This window comes from Globicephala melas, chromosome 11, assembly GCF_963455315.2.
Source record: "Globicephala melas chromosome 11, mGloMel1.2, whole genome shotgun sequence".
Lineage (NCBI taxonomy): Eukaryota > Metazoa > Chordata > Mammalia > Artiodactyla > Delphinidae > Globicephala > Globicephala melas.
This window is the reverse complement of record NC_083324.2, coordinates 65,890,343-65,911,643: the sequence shown is the minus strand read 5'-3', so window position 1 is coordinate 65,911,643 and position 21,301 is coordinate 65,890,343. Positions and strand designations below refer to the sequence as shown.

Genomic DNA, 21,301 nt, shown 5'->3' with positions numbered 1-21,301 from the left:
AACACGAGGTAGATGTGTAAGAGACACATCAGGCCCTGTGATACAGAATGAGAAATCCCAGAGAGAAACTACCATGGGGACTTCCTGTGGAAGGAAGAGGAAAAAGAGTCGCATTTATTGGGCCCTCTGGGAAATTCCCCATTTAGGTGCTTTTCACAGGTTGTTTCCTTAAGAGGCAGACATTATCATCACCTCATCATGAAAGCGGAAACCAAGGCTGCAGGCAGGGAAGTGACTCAACCAAGGTCACAGAGCTAGAAGGTGGTAGACATGGCAGTGAGCACAACAATTAAATTCAGAGCTTGCAGCTGTTGTGGGCTGTACCCCTGCTTAACCATGACCATGCTGGGATTATACCGGCCCAGTGGCTTGTGGGGGCTGATCTTCAGGACATTCGTGCCTTTCTTCAACAAATATTTACTGTGTGCTACCATGTGCCAGGTGCCTTTCCAGACACGAGGGATACAGCTGGGAACAAGAAAGACCCAAATCCCTGCCCTCCTGGTGCTTATTGTCTAGTGGGGGGGAGACAACACGAATATACACACAAATACCTGTGTGTGTCAGGTGGTTGTGATTGCTGTGGGAGGAAGTAGGGTGAGGTAAATGGATAGGGAATGCAAGAGATGAAACTACTATTTTATTTAGAGTAGTCAAGGAAAGCTTCTCTGAGAAGGTTACATTTGAGCAGAGATTTAAAGAAGGTGAAGGAGCAAGTATTGAGGATATTGAGGAAAAAGAATTCTAGCTGTAGGGATCAGCATGTGCAAAGGCCCTGAGGTGGAGTCCACCAGTGCATTTATAGAACAAACCAATGTCTTTGCAGTGCAAACGCACCCAAGTCTGTACCCTTCGTGTCCCTCCCACTCTAGAGGGCCACAGCCCCATCACCTAATACAGCCAGATGTAGCCATTTGAGTCAGGCCAACTGCAACTCCAGACTAGAAGAGGTCACAGACAGGGAACTCCAGCGTTCCTCCAAGGAACCTTATTTTCTCCATCTGTAAAATGGGGCTAATACATCATCCCTCCCCTGCTTAATGCACAGGGTGGCTGTGGCAGACACATGGGAGATGCAGGACTGTAAACTGCAAAGTACTCTGCTCCTTCAGAGGGGGCTGACCACTGCTTCTCTGATTGTAATTGTTTCACACGCAGGCTTGGAGTGATAGTTCTTTTGTCTGAAGCTGCAGTGTTTCTCAGTGGGGATGCTATCAGTATTTGGGGAAGAATAATTCTTTGTCTCACAGGACTTCCCCATACATGGTGGGATGCTTAGCACCCCTGGCCTCAGCCCATAGCTAGCAATAGAGCCCCAGTCATTGTGAGACCCCAAAACTCTCCCTCACATTCCCAAATGCCCCTAGGAGAGGCAACACGTTCCCCAGCTAAGAAATATTAGATGTACAGCTGAAAAAAAAAAGGTTGAAAACCACTGATCTCATCCAGCTTTCTTACTTTAGAGAGAAAGAGACTGAGGCCCAGAGAGGAGATGTGATTTGTCTCAGGTCACACAGTGAGTTAGCGACAGAGCAGGACTGGGCTGAGGTCTCCTGACTTTCCCTTGCTCCAGTATTTCCTAATCTTTACCATAAAAAAATCACTCAGGGTCCAGGATGCTTGTTAAAATACAGATGCCCAGGCCAGTTCCCTGGGGTTCTATTTTAGGAAAGCCAGGCTGGACCCCAGAAATCTGTATTTTGTGCTTCTCATACCTTACTTACTATGTGCAGAGTCTCCTGGGGATCTTGTTAAAATGCCAAGAATCTGCGTTTCTACTCAGCATCAAGGTGATTCTGATACTGTTGTTCGGGGACTGTACTTTGAGTACCAAGTCCCTGGGTCAATCCATATGGCCAGGCAAGTTAGGCAATTACTTCGTCCCAGTGCCTGGAGCAGGGTTCAACTCTGGCTGCAGGTTAGACTCATGTGAGGACCTAAAAAAAAAAAAAAAAAAAAAAATCCAGGGCTGGAGCCCTATCCCAGAAATCCTCATATTATTGGTTTGGGGTCCTCACTCCAGCTGCAAGATGTTTTAAAAGCTTCCCAGGGAGTCTAGTGACCACAGTCAGAGTAGAGGCCACTGTCATAGTCCATTCCTAGAGAAAGGAGGCTTTGTCCATCCAGGTGCCTAACACTGTAACCACAGCGAGTGGGGGTCTCCAAGGCCCAGCTCAGTACTCACAGACCCTCCCATTATTCGGGCTAATGGCTGGTCCCCTTTGTCAAGCAGAGGCACTACCTGGCCTCCCACTGAGTTGATAAAGATGACTGAATCTGTACCAGGAGGGGCCACCCCAAATCCTAGAGTGGAGTTGTCTGACACAGGTAAAAGGTTCCCTGCCCCAATCTTCCCTCATTGAATTGATTTTAGCTGCCAACCTTTTCACTTGTTTCCACCATCCTAAATCATTTTCATAAAGAGCTGCCACGTAGCTACCTGTCTTTGGAAAGCTGTTGCCAGAGAACTGCCAGGGGCATAGATCAAGAGACCTCTGCTTGGGAGAGGGGGCCCCAGATGCTCAGTTACCTCCAGGGAAAGGACAGGCTGTTTAGCAAGAGGGTCTTGTGTCTGAGAGGGTAGAGATCAAGATGCTGGAGGGATGAGGTGGGACAAGTAAGATTTAAAACAATTGCAGACCAAAGAGACACATTTCAGGATTAACAGTTAGCGGAACATGGAAGCATGGAGCTTGTCAGCATTGACAGAGCTTAGTCCTATGTCAGGAAGACCCCCCCCTCCCTCCACACTCCACACCCGTGTCCACTCAGGGGAAACTCGATTCCTTGGCTTGAGCCCCTGTACTCCAGTGACAGAGACAGGGCCCTTCCAAAGATGCAGTTGGCATCAAGGTCAAGAGCACAGGGTCTGGCTCCAGACGGACCTGGGTTCCCATCTCACTCGGCCATGTCCTGGTAGTGTCCTTGGACACACCGCATCTCTTCTTTGAGCCTCAGTTTCCTTGCTTGTAGAATGGAGATAATAATAGTACCTCACAGAGTTGTTGTGGGCACTGTTTGCAATGAAGCAGGCAAATGCTGGCGCGTGCTGGGTGCTCCATAGCTGTCAGCAATGCTCTCCCTCTGCCTAGTGCTCCCCGCTGACCAAGCGTCTTTTTGTTTTCAAGGTCACACTGCTTTCTTTTGCTGTGGAGTCAGAGTGCACATTTCTTGACTACATCAAAGGAGGGTGAGAAGAGATGCAGCCTGGTTTCTTCGGCCTCAGGGAGAGGGAAGGGGCCCCGCACATCGACATGAGCAGCTCTGGCCCCACCTGGCCTCTTCAAGGCCATGGCCGAAGACCGCGATCGTGGGCTCTGAGCAGACCCTCAGACAACTCACGCAGAGCCCTGCATGCCCCTGATCCTGAGTGGCTGCAGAGGGCACTACTGAGCCGCGGAGGCCAGCCTGGGTCCCGTGAGGTCCCTGTACCGAGATGGGACCTGCAGGTGGTAGGGACTCCATGACAAAGAGAAATGGGCTTAGGGAGGTGGAAAGAGCCCCGGTCTAGGAGGCAGGAGGCCCAGGCCCTAGGCCCCTCTTTGCCTTGAATTTGCTGGGTTACTTTGGGCACATCACTCTCCCTCCCTGGGCATCAGTCTCCTCTGCACAGAGAGTTGGAATTAAGTGAATTCTAAGGTTCCTTCCTGCTCTGAGCTTCTGATACCGATGGTCTCTCTGGTGGGGGGTGGGCAGTGATTAACCTTCCCAGTGTCATTAGAGACCTACAAAGGGCAGGAGGAACTGGGAAATGAGCCAGGGATGGTCAAACACAAGTTTAAGGAGCAGAAAGAACCAGAAGGGTCGGCATCCAGGCAGGCAGAGAAGCCTGGTGGCTCCAGCCAACAGCTCATGGAAAGAGAGCCTGACTCCAAGGTGAGGTCCTACCCAGCACGCTCCCTGCCAGGACAGGTGCCAGGGCCGGATGTGGGTAGCCGAGCCCACAGGTGCAGCCAGGTGAGTGATTACACCTGTCTGGAAAGGAGACAGGCAGGGCGGTTGCCAAAGGCTTATCCCAGCCAAGCGGGCTCTTGGCCGCCTGGTTCTCTGGGGCAGAGGGAAAAGTCAGGCCCTGGGAAGCCACACTTACTTTCTCATGACAAGGTTCCCTGCTGCCTTGAGCCTGCAGCGCCCAGGTCTCGAGCTCTCCTCCTACCCCCTGAGCACATGACCTTCCTGCAGTCACCCACAGGCTTTCCTGCCCCTCCTCCATGCCTTCTCCAGGCCCTGCCCTGGCTCCCTTCCCCCATCAAAACTGCTCTATCTGCTCTCCATCTATTAAGCAACCACCCCTTATATTCCATGGTAATTTTCAAACAATCCTCATCCTGTTTATCCTTCTCATTTGCATAGTGCCCCCAATTTACAGAACACAGTGGGCTGGGTGAAGATGATCATCTCCATTTTACATGACGTGTCCAAGGCCCCAGCACTTAGTCGGTAGCAGGGTTCTTTCCGTCACCACATGCCACATTTCTTCCATAGTAATGAGCCCACCTCGCAGCTCCCAGGTGAGGTGTGATAGAGATGGATGAGTTGAAGGGCTGGGTGCTGTCTCATTGAGAAGGAGCTCACAGAGGCAAGCCCTGGCTTTCGTCCTCTGCTGTCTTCACACTCACCTGAGTGAGAGGCCGATGTGTGTGTCCAGGCAGGCAGCTGCTGGAGGCCTCTGTCTAGGGATTCTCTCCTGCCTGGCCTCCCTCCCCCGCCACCCTGGACCAGGAGGAAGGCTGTGGGTTCCTCTGCCCCCACGTCAGAGTCCGAGATGGAGCTAGTTGCTGAGCAGCCTGCAAGGAGTACCTTTTCCACAAAAGTAGCTGCTATCCAGTCCCTTCCTTCTCTGAACTGTTTCAGAACCCAGAGCAGGTTTTTACTTAAGGAGTAAAAAAAAAGCCTGACTCTCCCCTCACCCTTTATTTGGAAGAGCCAGGCCAACAATGTCCCTCAGCTGTAGTCCTGCAGGCCAGAACCACCTCTTGTTGTCTTGTGGCTCCTTCTCCCTCAGAGCTTGGAGTCTACTGAATGCTCTGTCCCCAGGCAGTGGACGAGGGGGAAAGAGTGTGGGGAGGACTGTCTCTGGCCAGCAGACCCTGGGTGGGGTCTCCTGCTAACCATGTCCTTCACATTTCCTGGAGATTGAAGGGTCCCTGAGCAGCAGCTCAGCTGTGATGAAGTGGAAAGAGGGCTGTGCTTTCTGATAGGGACCATCTTCTAAATGCAGGTGAGGTGAGCCCTGCCTCATCTTTTTTTTAAAAAAAATAAATTTATTTATTTATTTTTGGCTGCATTGGGTCTCCGCTGCTGCGCGCGGCCTTTCTCTAGTTGCGGCGAGTGGGGCTACTCTTTGTTGCAGTGCGCAGGCTTCTCATTGTGGTGGCTTCCCTTTGCTGCAGAGCACGGCTCTAGGCGTGTGGGCTTCAGTAGTTGTGGCTCACGGGCTCTAGAGCACAGGCTCAGTAGTTGTGGCGCACGGGATTAGTTGCCACGGCAGTAAAAGTGCCCAATCCTAATCACTGGACTGCCAGGGAATTCCTAATTATCTTTTCATCTTGTGATTCCCCCAAGCACCTGAAGGATTTGCTAAAAGAGATTCCTGCACCGCACCAAGGGATTTGGATTCAGTAGGTCCACGGGGGGCCTGAGACTCCTCACAGATTCCCAGGTGATCCTGATTCTGCTGGTCCGTGGGTGCTCTTCCAGTAGCGCTCCTACAGAATTTCCCACAGACCCACAGACTGGCTTTTACTGGCCGCATCCCCCATGGTGTTATTTAACATATTCCTCTATCCCCTGCATTTCCTGTAAACAACGAGTAGATAGTTCTGGAAGCTCAGTTAGATTCCAGTTCAGTTTTTTGGCAAGACAGCTTCATTTGTTCTTCCCTCAGGAGATGCACAATGCCTTTTTGTCTTTCTTTTTTGCCAAATAAGTTTTAACCCTGAATCTGACTCCAAATTTGCACCAGGAACACAGGGAAACCCTACTTCACTGGCCTCAGGTGGACTCAGGGGCAGGGTTTGGAGAGGAAATAAGAAATCACAGCCATGTGCCCAGCAGAACATAATCATCTTCAGAGAGCTGTCACACTGCCTAACTCTTTTGATGCTGACAACAGCCCTTTGGGGGAGGGTGTAGCTGATGATACTATCCCGGTTTTCCAGAACTGGAGATGAGTGACTTCACCAAGGCTACATACCTGACAAGCAGTGGGGCTGGGGTGGAAGCCAGGTTTCTCGCTCCCTGTCCAGTACAGGCCTGCCTTTGTCCAGGTTACTCTCCTGCTGTTCTTCCTCTTCTAGGACCCAGATCAACTTCACGGTGGCCATCGATTTCACAGCCTCCAATGGTGAGTGGGGGCATGGGCAGAGGAGCTGAATGGGGGCTGGGGGCCTGGAAAGGGGAGGGCTTTTCAGGGCTGTGGTAGTTGGCCCTAGCTGGGAGCAGATCTCCCATACCCTCTGGCCTCATCCTCACCGCAGAGGAGGAACTTAGGCCTAGAGGACCAAAGATGCAGCCAAGGTGGCGAAGGTACCCCCAGATTGGATCATGGTCACTAACAAATCTGGCCTCTGGGCCTACATACCCTGAGCCACAGCCTTGCCCTTGAGGATACCCACTCTCCTTAGGGCAATAGGACAGCTTCTCTGGGCCCATGGAGAGCCCTGGAGCAGAGGTATTTCCTCACAGGATCAGATTGCACAGCCCCTGTGCAGTTCACCCCACAAGCTGGAGGGGAGAGCCAGAGGCAAGACTGAGCCTTGTGGTCCTCAGGGAGGCAGGAATGCCCAGGAGCTCCGATCCTCACCCTTGCTCGGGCTTCCTTCCTCCTCTGACATTCTCCAGTGTCGGGCTGTGACCAAGTGGCCGGGAGCAATCAATGCCAAACTTTACACTGTTAGAAACATCACAACCTTCCTTGGACTCTGGACCCCCATTAGCAGTGCTCAATGCTCATTTTTGTGCCAATCAGAAGATGCCCAGGTCTCGTATTCCACAGGTGTGTCAGAAACACCCCCCCTCATGGCTGCGGGCCCTCCCATCACAGAGTGGTGGGATGTCAGAGCTGGGAGGGGCCGTAGTATTCATAACAGTGAGGAGAGTTATAATAACATCTGTTTAATCCTCACAACAGTTCTGTGAGGTGGGGACTGTTATTACCCCCATTCTACAGATGAGGAGACTGAGGCTGAGTGGTTAAGAAACTTATGCAGGATCACACAGCTGGTAGGAGGCAGAAAGGATTAATACTTGACTGTCTGTGCTGTACTGCCTCTTGTTAATAAACGAGTAACTAAAATATGGACAATATTAGTGGTGACAAGGGCTGTGGAGAAAAACAAGTCAGGAAGAGGGATAGGGAGTATGGAGGAGGCTGTAACTTTCAATAGGCTGCTCGGGGAAGACCACAGCAGACCTCAAGAGGTGAGGGAGCAAGCCACGTGCACATCTGTGGAAAAGCGTCCCAGAGCAGAAGAAACAGCCTTTGCCGAGGCCCTGAGGTGGGAACGGTGAGAGACCAGAACTGAGTGAGTGACAGGATGGTAGAAGATGAGGAGAGGGGTAACCGCAGGCCAGATCAAGTGGGGTTTTGTGGGCCCTTGTAAGGACTTCAGATTTAATTCCTGGTGAGACGGGAGCACTGGGGCATTTTGAGCAGAGAAGAGGTGTGATTAGCTGCCTGAGTTTTGACGTAGACTCACTCTGGCTGGTATGCTGAGTATGGACACAAGGGTGGAAAGACGGAGATTGGGCTGCTGTAGTCCTATGGGCAAGAGGGTGGTATCATGGAGGAGGGGAGAAGTATAGGTGGGATTCTGGATGTATTCTGAGGGTTTAGCAGCCATGATTTGCTAAAGGATTGAATGTGTGGTAAGAGAGAAAGAAAAGGGTTCCCTTGGACACCGCATTCTGAGCCTGGTGACTTGGAGTGTCCAGGCCGGCAAATGTCCCCATGGCCTGTCTTGCAGGGAACCCCTCGCAGTCCACGTCTCTGCACTATATGAGTCCCTACCAGCTGAACGCCTATGCACTTGCACTGACCGCCGTCGGGGAGATCATCCAGCACTACGACAGCGACAAGATGTTCCCCGCCCTTGGCTTTGGGGCCAAACTACCCCCTGACGGCAGGGTATCCCATGAGTTCCCGCTGGTAGGAGGTCCTGGGAGAAAGGGCTGAGGGCTGACCAGGCTGGGGGTGTGGTGACGGGCCTGGGGTGGGGGGCATTCCCATCCTGCCCGCCTAGGGACTTGAGGTGCAGTCTTTGCAGAGGTAGGCTGCCTGCTGGATGTAGGGGAGCTTGTGTCAGAGCTTCCAGAAACCCACTCCCCACCTCAGTCACGAGCACGTCCCCTCCAAGTCTGAAGCCGTCCACAGTGGGCTCTGCCCTCCTTTTCCTAACAAGACCCAGGTGGAGGTGGAGTGGGGATGTGGCTGAACTATTCCCCAAGGCCCCAGAAATGAGGCTAAAAGGTTGTGGGTTGGGTATGGACAACTGTGGGTAGTTCCAGGAGTTCCCTGGGTTGGTCTGAAATGGGGGCCCTGTAGAGATGGCTCCTCAGGCCACCTCCTTTCCCTCCCTCCCATGAGCTGGGGACACTCAGTCAGTTGCTGGATCACTCACAGCAAATGTCCCTCCCATGCCCGTAGGGTGCCAGGCACTGTGCTGGGCACAGGACACAGGAGGATGGAGCAGCTGCTGGCCCTTCCAGAGCAGCTCAGACTCTGCAGTCATTTTAGGGGGTGGTGGGTTTGCCCGAGTTTCCCTAGGCATCCAGGGCTCTGGGGGTCAGGGGGATGCTGTCTGAGCAGGTACAGGGAGTAGGGCAAGGAGCAGGTCTGGACCCTGCTCACCTAGAGCATGTGCTGCCCTTCACGGTGGGCCCCGAGTGCTCCCTCCCCTGCCCCGAGCCTCCGAAGCCCCACCAGAGAAGAGTCTAGGAGAGCCCAGGCCTGCTGACCTCCCCAACCCTGGCTCTGCCCCCACAGACCACCCAGCTTTCCTCCTTCCCATCCCTCCTTCCTTCCTGGGCTCAGCCTCCTTGCCCTCTGTGCCCCCAGAACGGCAACCAGGAGAACCCCTCATGCTGTGGCATCGATGGCATCCTGGAGGCCTACCACCACAGCCTGCGCACGGTGCAGCTCTACGGCCCCACCAACTTCGCCCCCGTGGTCACCCATGTGGCCAGGTGAGTGTGGCGGTACTGGACCATCCCCACAGCTTGCAAGGTGCTTCCTTCTACCACTGTCCTCCCGGGAAGGCGGGAGGGAGTGTCCCTTCCCACTGATTTGCTTTTCAGGGAAGCCTGACCCTAAAGAGACCCCCTCCCACCGAAGAGCTGTCCCCACTAGTGTTAAGGGTCCTTGTGTTGGGGGGATGACACGCCCAGCGTCCCACCAGACAGACCTCTGACCCCACCCTGCCCCAGGAATGCGGCCGAGGTGCAGGACGGCTCCCAGTACTCGGTGCTGCTCATCATCACGGATGGGGTCATTTCAGACATGGCACAGACCAAGGAGGCTATCGTCAACGTGAGCAGGGATGGGGATGGAGCATGGGGAAACCTGGGGGTGCACCTCCCCTCCTCCTTTAGGGAAACCCTTGGGGCATGACTTCTCCTCTCCCTGCCCTCTTTGGAACCACTCCTGGCTTCTTGCTGTAGAGCCTAGAGGGCCAGCAGTAGGGTTTTGGGGGTAGAGGGTGTTCCGGCTGATAAAGGATCTGGCTGGCGAGCTCTCTACCTACCTCTTCACATCACACTGGATGGTCCACTCCATCCAGACTCCCATGGTGCCCTCATTAACCCATCTCTAGGGCTGCTGCCCCAAACCCCAGCCTGGCTTGGCCAGGTAGAAGAGGAGGGAGGTCCAAGGAGCGGGAGGCCCAGGAACATGGCTCTCCCTACCGGGTCGTCTCCCTATATAGGGGCCCCAGCCACAGCTGGCCCTCCCTCTGGGCCCACGTAAAAGCTGTCCCACATGATGGAGGTCCAGAGGCAGAAGAGGGGACAGGAGTGTCTTGCAGAAGCAAACCTATGACCCATTTCTCCCTCTCCCTCCTGCCCTCTCCACCCCCTCTTCCTCTCTGGTATCCCTGTATCCTTGGCTATCCTCTCTCCTTCCTCCTCCCCCTTTTCTGTGTTTCTCTGTGTGTCTCCATCCTTCTCTCTTCCATTTCCTCCCTGTCCTCCTGCCTTTCTTCTTTTGAATCACCCCTTCCTGTCCTTACCTGTGATCTCCCGTTTCTTGTAACTGGCGCCTCGGCTGGGTACCACCCCGCCTACCTCCCATGTTGTCTCCCAGGCTGCCAAACTCCCCATGTCTATCATCATCATCGGCGTGGGCCAGGCAGAGTTTGATGGTGAGTCCCCACCCCCCTAGATGTTCCCCCCAGAGGCTTCAGGCCCTTGGAAATGTCCCCTCCCAAAAGAGTGAGAGCTCACACTGGGGTGTGTGCAGCTATCTGGACGAGCAGGCAGGGTGTGAGTGTGCGTTTGTTTGCACAGGGAGGGGTGTGTCAAGGTGTGTACCGCACACCCACACACCAAGGCTGTGGGGAGGAGGCCCCAAGTCACTCCTCCCTGCTCCACCCTGGGAGCCTGTGGAGGGTGGGGGAGTGGCACCATGGGCTAGAAGTCAGAGACTCATGTGATTGGGCTCCTCCTATCTCCTGGCCTCAGTTTTCTCATCTCTAACGTGGGGGTCTGGGCTGGCGGTCTCTGTCCTGCCAGGCCCAGGTGCCCACGAATTAGTCCCCCCACCCCATGCCTTTGCCCCTCCCCCCCCACAGCCATGGTGGAGCTGGATGGTGATGACGTGCGGATCTCCTCCCGGGGAAAGCTGGCCGAGCGGGACATTGTCCAGGTGAAGCCCAGACCCTGCCTGCCCCACAGAAAATGCAAGAGCCCCTCTAGGCAGGCTGACCTAACTCCCCCTTCTAGGGGCTTCTCTGGAAAGGGGCCCTGGAAGGAGGCACTGGGAGCCCTAGAATGGCTTGGCCACACAGAAGGAAACAGGAGTCAGTCTTAGGGCTGGACCCACCTCTACCACGTCTGAGACTCACCCCTAACACCGTGTTGCCCTGACTGGAATGCTCTGCCATGCCCTCCCTAAGCCCCAGGCCTCCAGGGTCTCCTGTAGAGCACAGAGGCCTGATTACTTGTGCCTTCTGTTATTTTCTGCTGGGCTGCCTTCCTAAGTGAGATGGCAAACCCCATGAAGCGAGGGGAGGTGTCTTTAGTGTTGCTGCAGCCCTTTCCAAGAACGAATGTTGCTTGGTTGATTGAATCAATACCAACGTCTCCATGTAGGATGGCAAATGTAACGAGCAGACAGGTCTTTGTCCTCAGGGAATCCCAGTCCAGTCAAGCCTCAGAATGCACGTCAGTAAGCACATCCCTTGTGAATCTCTTGCACACGGAGTCCCTAGTGCTTAGGAGATTCAGAATAAAAAACCCAACATTCTCCATACCACCCCCTCCCCCATTAAAAAAATTAAGGGGGAGGGGCCATTCCAGGTGTGGAGACCAAAGACAGGGAGCTAGAAACTGGAGCAAGGGCAGTCTGGGAGGTGGGACCTGTGTATGCAAAGGCCTGGAGGCAGGAGTGAGCCTGAGGCACTGGGAAGGGGGGCAGACATCTCCTGGGATAAAGCCAGAGGGGCCCGACTGTAGGTGTTGGCCCAGAAAGGGAAGAGCAGAAGCAGAGACAGAGAGCACCCTGCAGGAGAGGTGGGAGGAGACCCGCAGGGCCCATTTTCCAGAAGCCAGGGGATTCCTTCAGCATTTCCTGAGTGCCTGCTAAATGCCTCTGCTTGGTGCCAAGACTGCAGAGATGAAGGGATCTTGTTCAGTGGTGTATTGTTTCCTGGCATGAATAGGTGTGCAGTAAGTTATTTGTTGAGTGAATGACAGAACAGGGACTATGATACAGTCCCTCAGAGAATTCACCATGACGGGGAGGGCTTGAGTGAAGTGGGCAGAGGCTGGGGAGAAGTGGGACAGGATCCCAGACCTGGAGATTTGGGGGACTGGTGTCCAGAGGGAGACCTCGCCTGACCCTGCCTCCCCTACTGGACAGTTTGTGCCCTTCAGGGACTATGTGGACCGCACGGGCAACCACGTGCTGAGCATGGCGCGCCTGGCCCGCGATGTGCTGGCTGAGATTCCTGATCAGCTGGTGTCCTACATGAAGGCGCAGGGCATCCGCCCTCGCACCCTGCCCGCGGCCCCAGAGCGCTCGCCCCCGCAGTCCCCCACCCGCACGCCCCCTGCTTCCCCCCTGCACACGCACATCTGAGCCTTGTCTGCTCAGATGGCTGGGGCTTAGGCCAGTAGAAAGGGAGGCGGGGTACCCAGACCCAGCTACAGACCATCCTGCCCAGCCTTTGGAACACGTGTGCCTGGGAGGCCCACAGGGGGTGGGGCTTCTGGAGACTCCTTCCCATACTGCCCAAGCCCCTAGAGTTTGGGGGTACGGGTGGTGGAGGTGGGGATCTGGGCCCCTGCTCTTCTCTCCTTTCATTGACACCTGGTTCTGGACCAGCCAGGAAGATGTTAATCAGGACGACTGGGGTCCCGCTCAGCCCACCTGAGCTATTACCTGGGTAGTCCCGTCTGCTCCTATATCACCCTGAAGCCTGGGCTAAGCCTCCCACCTCCAGGCCCCCTTCTCCCTCCCCTCCTCCTGTGGTGTCTACTCCCATACCTGGCCCCTGACCCCCACCCAGTATCTATCCTGTCCCATTTCCGGTGAACCCTGTGAGGCTGCTGGGTTTGCAGGAGTGCCTAAACATGTGACCCCTCGTTGGGACCCTTGCATGAATTGGGAGTCCTACAGACCCATGAAGGGGATGCTGTGATAGTAGATGGAGGCCACATGGTGGGCAAGGAATGGAGACTTTTCAGGCACAGAGTCGTTTCTGGTGCCTCTCAAGCCCAGTATGACTCTGGTTCTAGAACACAGATCCACAGGCCTCTCCCTGGTCTGAGCCCGTAGGTACCTCCACAGTTGGCTCCTGGCTCCAGGAATCCCCCTTTCTCCCCGGAGACTGCCCAGGGTCCTTGGGGCACCATCTTCTGCTGCCCACCTGGAGGCCTGGGCAAGAAGCAGCCCAGCTCCAGCACTCCCACACTGCCCCTCTATCCTATGGGGATAGGGGATGGGAGTCCTGGGTTCAAGTCCTGCCTCCAGCCATTGCCGGCTGTGGGAACCTGAACAAGTCCTTTCTACTTTCTGGGTCTCAGTTTCCACATCTGTAAGGCAAGAGGGTTGACCAGATGGCCCTGGGTTTACCTTTAGCTCTGATACCCTGAGAGTCCACATTCATCCCACGCCCAGCTTCCCCCATCCCACTCCTCACCAGTGCAACCCCTTAAGGCCGTCTTGGTTTTAGGGTCACCCTGTTCCATCCCATCACCCTAAATCCACCCTCGTCCTTCAGCCTTGGGCTCTGGCATCTGAGCCTGAGCCCTTGCCCCTGCTGTGGGAAAGGTGAGAAAGATGATCTCATCCCTGGGCCCACCCAGCTGCCCAGCCTTTACCCACATGGTCATGCATGCCAGTCCCTCCTGCCGCATGGGGCTCCTCAGCCCACTGAACCTCCCGTTCCTGGGTGGAGACCAGGCCCTACCCCGTCTGTTGCCAGACGCTGCTTCCCTTCCTGTCATGCATGATGGTGGTGTTTCTATGCTGTCTGGTCCTGTGCCTGTCTCTAAGACAGTCTCTGTGTGGAATTTGCCTTAAACTGAAGTAAATTTGGTTCTTTTACTAAAGTTCCTTGTTTTCCTTTCTCCTGTGAAAAATAGCACAGATGTTGCTGTGTGACAGAGTTCAGGTTCTCCTCTCTCTTTCTTCCATCCTTTTGTTCAAAAAAATGTACTGAGCAACTACTGTGTGCCAGGGTCTATGCTAGGCACTGAGGATGCAGCAATGAACAAAACATAGGCCCTGTCTCCACATGGAACTTACAACAGACACACAAATAGGACAGGGGAAACACAGTAAGCACATAATAGGTAAATAATGTAATTTCTGGTGGTGATAAGAGTCACAAAGAAAAATAAGAGAATAAGAGGATAGAGAATGACAGGATGATATTTTAGATGAGGTGGTCAGGGAAGGAGGGCCTTTCTGAGGAGATGACAGTTAGATGAGCCCCGAGAAAATGAGAGAGGGAGGCATGCTGATATCTGAGGCACAAGGGCTCCAAGGAGAAGGAGCAGCAAGTGCAAAGGCCCTGAGGTGTGTTTGAAGAACATTAAGGAGGCCAGTGTGGTTGAAGCTGCATTAAGGAGGGGAGAATGCAGGAGATGGGGTTGGGGGTAAAGAATCTGGAATGTGCAGGGCCTTGCAGGCCACAGAAAGGCCTTCAGCATTACTCTGAGTGAATCAGGGAGCCACTGAGGAGGTGAGAGAGGTGAGTAACATGATCAGATTATTCCGTGGGTGACTTTACTGCATCTGATCACTCATCTCTCAACAAGTATTTACTGAGCATTAGTGCCAGGCCCTGCTCAGGTTGGAGACACTGTCTCACACACAGTTGCACCCTCATGGGCCTAACCCCTGCTCTGGAGCAATAAGCAAGGAGATCCTACCACCCTGGGGTATCAACACCAAACCAATGAGAGGGACCAGGATCTGTGGCCACCAAAGCGGGGCTCTTGGGGCAGCCTAAATGCCACACAGGTCATGTGCCCAGGATGACTTACTGCTCCTCTGTGTGATGGGACTGTCACTCCTCCCTTGCGGGATCGTTGTGTGGTCAGAGTGACACGTAGATGTGCACGCATGAAGCGTGTGACATTCCCAGGGCCTGCTGCACTAGGTGCACAGTAAACACCACTTTCCTCCTTGTCCCTCTTCACATATAAGTCCCTGTGACCATGAGGGACCAGGATCACAGGGAAAGGGGATTTCTCCCTTCTCTGGGTGAGTTTGCTCTCAGATGAGCCCTCCAGGCAGCCTTTCCCGACCAGCACATCACAAGAAATTGGTGTTAATTATACCAAAGTTTGGGACTTGCTTGCTTCTTAGATGATTTTATGGTAAATTAGAGCTGATTCACCACGGTCCTTATAATTAGATGCCCCTCTGACTTGCATTCCGATCCACTTCGAGTGGGTACCGGCTGGAGTCATAGCTCGAGAAGAAGAAAGTTCCCATAACCAGCAGCCCGTTTTTACCTCACCTTGGGCTCCCGTGGGAAAGCATCGGGAGGAGAAGGCCGCCTGGCAGGGCAGTCGAGGCTCAGAGCTGCTGCCACTGGTGCACCGAGAGTGTCTTTACTGTGCTCAACACGGTAGCTGGGTTCTTTCCCAAGGTGTGTTCCACGGAACACTGGTTCCCTGGCATGGGTTTTGGGAAACTGCCCACTCTGAGCCCCTCTCAGAGAGTCCCCATGGCCTTCAGGGTATTAGAGGCTTTGATTAGTCCTGTGGCAAAGAGACTATTTTGACTTGGTTCATCCCAGTGTTTTCTAAGCGTTTTGACCATGGGGTCAGGGTGTGTGTGTGTGTGTTTGGCTGTAACACTATCACCAAGCAGAACATGTTGTCTTGGGAATTTCAGTAGAGACAGTCTCCCTGGTTCCCAGGCCAACACAAAAGCCTGAGGCTTTTTCCCAGGAGGCCAGAGGAGGTCATGGAGTTGGGGAACTTCTCAGAGGGGATGGGGTAGGAGAGGTGAAGACCTCCAGTTGCCTCTGGAGAGAAGGAAGGGGCCTCAAAAGGGGCCCCTGCCCCTGCCACATCAGGAAGAGAAACCACAGAGAAGAAAGGAGGGCGTTTGGAAATTCACAGGCCCAGACTCAGGGCTCCATTTTGACTTTACTTTATGATATTCCTTTATTGGGCTGAGAGGTGTGTGTGGGACAGAGCTGGGGGAGGACAGGCAGAGAAGGGAGAGGCAACTGAAGGGTCCCCCTGGGCTGTGAGCCTCTACCCAGGCAGCCCATTCAATCCCCAGGCCTTACCCCAGGATTGAGGACCCCAGGAATGATCAGCCCCCAGATCATTCCTCTACCCACTTCTCTGCCTTTAGAAGTCCCTTTACCACTCTCACTTCAAATGCCCCTGAATTAATAAAAATAAGATTATAATAATAGTAATGACCAACACTCATATGTACTTACTAAGTACCAAGCATTCTTCTAAGCACTTTATATGTATTAAGAAAGTTTACCTTCATAACAACACCATCAAGAAGGTACTATCATGATCCTATTTTCCAGATGAGAAAACTGAGGCATAGAGAGGTCAAGGGACTTGTTCAAGTCATACTACTAGAAAGTAATGGAGCCTATAGTTATCTGTCTGAGCCCCAAGGTGGAATGGGATCAGCGACCTAGTTGCCATTTAATTGCTGTGTCACCTTTGCTGGGCTACGCCTGCCCTCTCTGGATCTTAGTCTCCCAACTGGTAAAATGGAGGGGATGGGATCTATGTCATAGGGGTCTCCCCACCTCTCTTGAATCTCAGCTCTCCCATCAGCCTAACCTCTCAGACCCCCGCCAGACCCCATAGGCTTCCTGGGGCCCTGTTATGTCCAGGCTGGATTCTCTCTATCGCCACACCAGCCCCTCCCACATCCCTGGGATGCCTGGCTGCCAATGGCCTGCAGAAGAGGTCCCTGAGCCTTGCCTGGAAGGGGCAAGAGAGGTAGAAGCAGAGGATGGGGCTGACAGCACAGTTGGAGTAGGCCAGGATGGTGGAGAGGCTGGATGCCACAAAAGCCACCAGCATGGCAGGCAGGTCACCCACAGCTGCCACATAGCCTAGCACAGAGCAGGGTCCCCACATCTGCATGAAGACCACCGGCACCACAAGGATGAGCCCTGTGTTCTCCCGGTGCTCCCAGATGTTCTACCCCCTGGGGCTACGGGTATGTCTCCACAGGAGCCAGCCCAGGTGGCTGAAAGAGGAGCCCAGCCCCATCATGCAAGGCAGGAAGGCCAGAGCTCCCAGCAGGGTGAAGTAGCAGGAGGTCTGAGCAGGGTTCAGGAGCAAGAGGCAGGCCTGGGCCTCCTCCTCCACGACCACTCGCTGGAGCAGCCAGTTGGGTAGCGATGCAGTGAGCCCCAGGACCCACGTGGCCCCACAGAGCAGCAGGCGGACACCCAGGCCAGACGGGAGGGCCGCGTCAGGCCAGGCCACTGCCACGTGGCACAGAAGAGCCATGGCCACCATGCCATAGAAGGTGCAGAACATGGTGGTGGTGTTGGCAGCCTGGCTGATGGTGCAGATGGTGGGTCCCAGCCACCAGTCCTGCCACAGGAAGCTCAGCAGGAGCACAGGCACCACGCCGGCCAGGAAGAGCAGGTCAGACAGCGTGATGCTCGCCGTGAGGCTGTTGGTCAAGGTGAGGAGTGGGTGGGGGGCGCCCAGACCCCGGCCCACCGCCAGCAGCCCCACCTGGGGACGAGGCCACAGACCCCGGCAAAGAGGAGTCGGAGCAGTCGCTCAGGTGTAGCTGTGAGCCCGGCGGTGGACGTGGTGTTGGCCTCCATGCTCCTGCTCTGGACACACAAGGACAGGATAGAAACCTGCCCGAGGGCTGCCTCCCTCTTTCCCTGTTGAGCCCCCTCCTTTCACAGACCCCTGCACACAGTGGGTGCCCTTGGCATGCACCAGCCCCTTTAGACCTCACAACAACCCATCAATTCCCTGGGTTCAAATCCTGACCCTGCTCCTTGGGAGCTCCATGATCTCGGGAAAGTTACCTCATGTTTCTCTACCTCAGTTTCCTCAACTTTAAGGAAACGAGGAAATAAAGGAAACAAAACAGGTGTCAACAGTAACTGTCACTAAAGGATGAGATTCAGGTAATTTTCATTTTCTTCTTTTTAATTTCTGTGTTTCTAAAATTTCTGCAGGGAGTACAAATTGAATCTGATAAACATTATTTACATATTTAGCATATATATTTAGTATATATATTTATTTATTGTGTGTATATATATATATATTTTTTTAACAAAACCTTGCCCTGCCTGTGAAATGAGCAAGTTTTTTTTTATATCTTTATTGAAGTATAATTGCTTTACAAAAATGAGCAAGTTTTAATTTGAAGTTCAAGTGGGAAAATGAATGTGCAAGTGCTTTGAGAAGGTATAAAGCCCCAAGCAGTGGTTCCCAAGCATGTCTACACATTGGGATCAGTTGAGGAGTTTCAAAAATACTAATACATGGGTCACACCCCCAAAGACCCGATTTGATTGGTTTGGGCTTTGACAGTTTTGAAAGAACAGCTTGGGAACCTGAATAATCTGAATCCAGTTTCCCCTGCGGCGCCCCAGGCTCCACCAGCCACACCCCAGCTGCTCCTCAAGTGTATCCGGAGATTGACACCTCAAGGCAGAGAGCTGCACCAGGGGCACCATGGCATGGGGACAGGAGTGGGATCCCCAAATGTGGCGCCTTAGAGGCACATCTTGGTTTGGAAAGAGAGTGGGGTTGGGGCTCAGGGAGACGGGGCGATGGAGCATATCAGAGGGAACCACTGCCTCTACGGTCATGCTATGCGGGTTACCTGGTGGGGGGCGGGGGGAAGTGCTGCACCCCAGCTGTCAGATCTTCCTCCTCACCCCTACTCCATCCCACATGCTGAGGACATGGGGAGCCCCCAAATGAGAGAACTCAGGCTGGGAGATGGGGTCAAGGCATCCCAGAGTTGGCTCAGGGGCTGATGTCGTCATCCCCTTTTCTCCTACACCGGGGGTGGAGGCTGGAAAACCCTCTGGTAGTTGGCTCAGAGCCAGGGCTGGGGGTCCCCTAGGTCCCTCCTGCAGAACCCTGCCTGGAGGACTTGCTTGGTCTCCGGGGCCCAACGACAGCCACTTGCCTGAAAACAGCTGAGAAGAGACCAGAGGGGGTCTCTATAAATTCTGCCACCAAAGCCGCAGATCTCAGACTCTGGTTCCAGGGGCTGCAGGGGAAGGACAGTGTTCCTGAGCCACTCTCTAGGCATTTGTCATTGCTTTTTTATTTCTTCTACATGGCCCAGGCTTGCCTGCTGATAATATGAAATATGATTGGAGAGGAGGGGAGGGAAAGGGATAAGGAAAAGGAGAAGGCTCGAAGGACCTTGCCCCTGCTCTGTCTAAGCATCCATGCCTTCCTATAAGAAGCTCTATAACTTCAGGGTTAAGCTTATGGGGCACTGGAGCCTGGGGTTAAAACCTTGCTCAACCACTTGCTTAGCTATGTAACTGTGGGCAATCTACTCAATCTTCTATGCCTAACTTTCCTTATCTGTAAAATGGGGATAATAACAGGCCCCATCTTAAAGGGGTGATGTGAGGATTAAACGAGGTAATACAAGCTAAGTGCTCAGAACAGTGCCTGGCACATAGTAGGTGCTTGGCAAATGATGGCTATTGTTCTGATCCTGCCCAGCCTCAGTTCCAAAAAGCTCTCTTCTCTGACACCCCTGCCCAGGCTCCATCTTATCCCCCTGCCCTCCCCTTCTTATTCCACACCCTGAGACCCATCAACCTAGTCCCACCCTCCATTTCTTAATCAGCCTCAAGCTAAGTTATGACCAGAGCCCCCTTGGCTGACATGCCCTAAGAACTCAGCACTTGCCTGGAAGTTCACTCTGAAGTCTACCTTGAGTCCCTCCTGCTGCTCTCCTCACCTGCCTTGTGCTGCTCTGAGGTTCCCGGGCCCTGCTTAGTGACTTGGAGCCCTCTGACACCAGGAAAGTCTAGCGCCCCCTCCGCAGCTGTACTCTGCACAGAAGCTGGATCCAGCCAGAGAAAGCCAGGAGAGGCCTCTGGGCAGGTGTGCAGACCCTTCTAGCACCCCACCTCCAAGGAACTTGAGCTAGCTGCCTGAGGTGGGATCAGAGCTGAGATGGGAGGGGCAGGCAGAGAGGCCATTTCTATACTGGATCCCCCAAAGAATAAGGGCTCTATCCACTCTACTGGCTCCCCCAGGAATCACACCCTGCCTACCTGCCTCATTAACTCACTGGCCCATAGGACAGAGATGCTGGTGCCTGCCAGATCCCCAGACCCCTGAGACAGAGCCATTAGCAACAGTAGGACCTGCCCCCCCCCGACTCTCAGCCAGGGCCAGGCATCATTTACTCCAGCTCACCTCTCCGTGTCTCTCTGTCTGTCTCTGTCTTTCTCTGAGCCTACTACAGCCTAGAACCTGCTCAGAACAGAAGGAGGCTTGTGGGCTGACAGGATCCAGGAAGGGAGAAGACATTGGAGCTAAGAAAGAATCAGTGAGCGGGACCAGTAAGAGAAATGGCTGGATCACAGGAATCATTCTGCCTTTACTAGCCTAGAGATTGAATGGGATCCATTAAGGGCATCTAATCTAACCCTCTGGTGGCTTCTGATACCTGAATCTTCCCCACCTCACCTCTTTGCCAAGTGTTACCTGGCTTTGGCTTGTAAGCCTTTAGTGACAGAGAGCTCAGTCTTTTAGAAGTGAGCAGAGGGATAGGGGCCAAGAGTGGAGACTCTGATTAAATTGATTGGAGGTCTCTTTCCTCTATCTCATTCCCTCCTCTTTCTCCTTCATTCTCTCTCTCTTACCCTCTGCCTCCGGAACTGTATTTGCTTGTGTCTATGCAACTGAGGTTTCCTCTGATTCAGCTGAGGAAGTCACCAGTACCTGAATGATTACAAAGTACAAAACTCAGCACCCTGCCCACACTGGACCGCAGTACCTGGTGAGCATTATTTTGGTTAACGGTAAGATGACACAATCGACATTTACAGCAAACACAGATGACAGGAGATAGTCCAACACCAAGAGGCTGTCTGAGACTCTCAAAGCACTCTCCCTAAGGGCACTGAAATTCCCAGCTCCGGGCTGTAATGTGCAGCCACCTTTCAGGAGGCAAATGTTGTGCAATTCTGGGAACTCTCACAAACGCTCCAAAGAGGGACCCTTGAATAATCTGAATCCAGTTTCCCCTGCGGCTCCCCAGGCTCCACCAGCCACACCCCAGCTGCTCCTCAAGTATATCCGGAGATTGACACCTCAAGGCAGAGGGCTGCACCAGGGGCACCATGGCATGGGGACAGGAGTGGGATCCCCAAATGTGGCCCCTTAGAGGCACATCTTGGGGAAAGAGTGTGGGGTTGGGGCTCAGGGAGACAGGGGGGATGGAGCATATCAGGGGCCATCAGAACATCGCTCTTCCCCAGGAATCGGCTTCTGCTCGAAAGAACCCCATGCTTGCAAACAGATACAGTGAGTGTGACAAGGTTCACCGGCTTTGCCACGCACGGAACAGTGGGGCTGCTTTAATAAACAGTGTACTTTGCGATTAACAGGCCATATC

At 53.8% G+C, this 21,301-nt stretch overlaps 1 protein-coding gene across 5 annotated transcripts in view; it reads left to right on the top strand.

Moving 5' to 3' along the window:
- CPNE5 (copine 5) overlaps positions 1-21,301 on the top strand; it is a 102,167-nt gene that overhangs the window by 77,498 nt on the left and 3,368 nt on the right. For 4 of the 5 annotated variants that reach the window (XM_060307813.2, XM_030870892.2, XM_030870893.3 and 1 more), the window contains 8 exons: positions 3,129-3,190; positions 6,300-6,346; positions 7,968-8,149; positions 9,059-9,186; positions 9,427-9,529; positions 10,301-10,358; positions 10,788-10,861; positions 12,077-13,354. In XM_060307813.2, coding sequence (XP_060163796.1) covers positions 3,129-3,190; positions 6,300-6,346; positions 7,968-8,149; positions 9,059-9,186; positions 9,427-9,529; positions 10,301-10,358; positions 10,788-10,861; positions 12,077-12,295 — 873 coding nt within the window. In that variant the 3' untranslated portion in view covers positions 12,296-13,354. Of the gene's footprint in view, positions 1-3,128; positions 3,191-6,299; positions 6,347-7,967; positions 8,150-9,058; positions 9,187-9,426; positions 9,530-10,300; positions 10,359-10,787; positions 10,862-12,076; positions 13,355-20,606; positions 20,684-21,301 lie in introns of those variants that run through there. The other variant, XR_009565803.2, reaches the window with a different exon arrangement.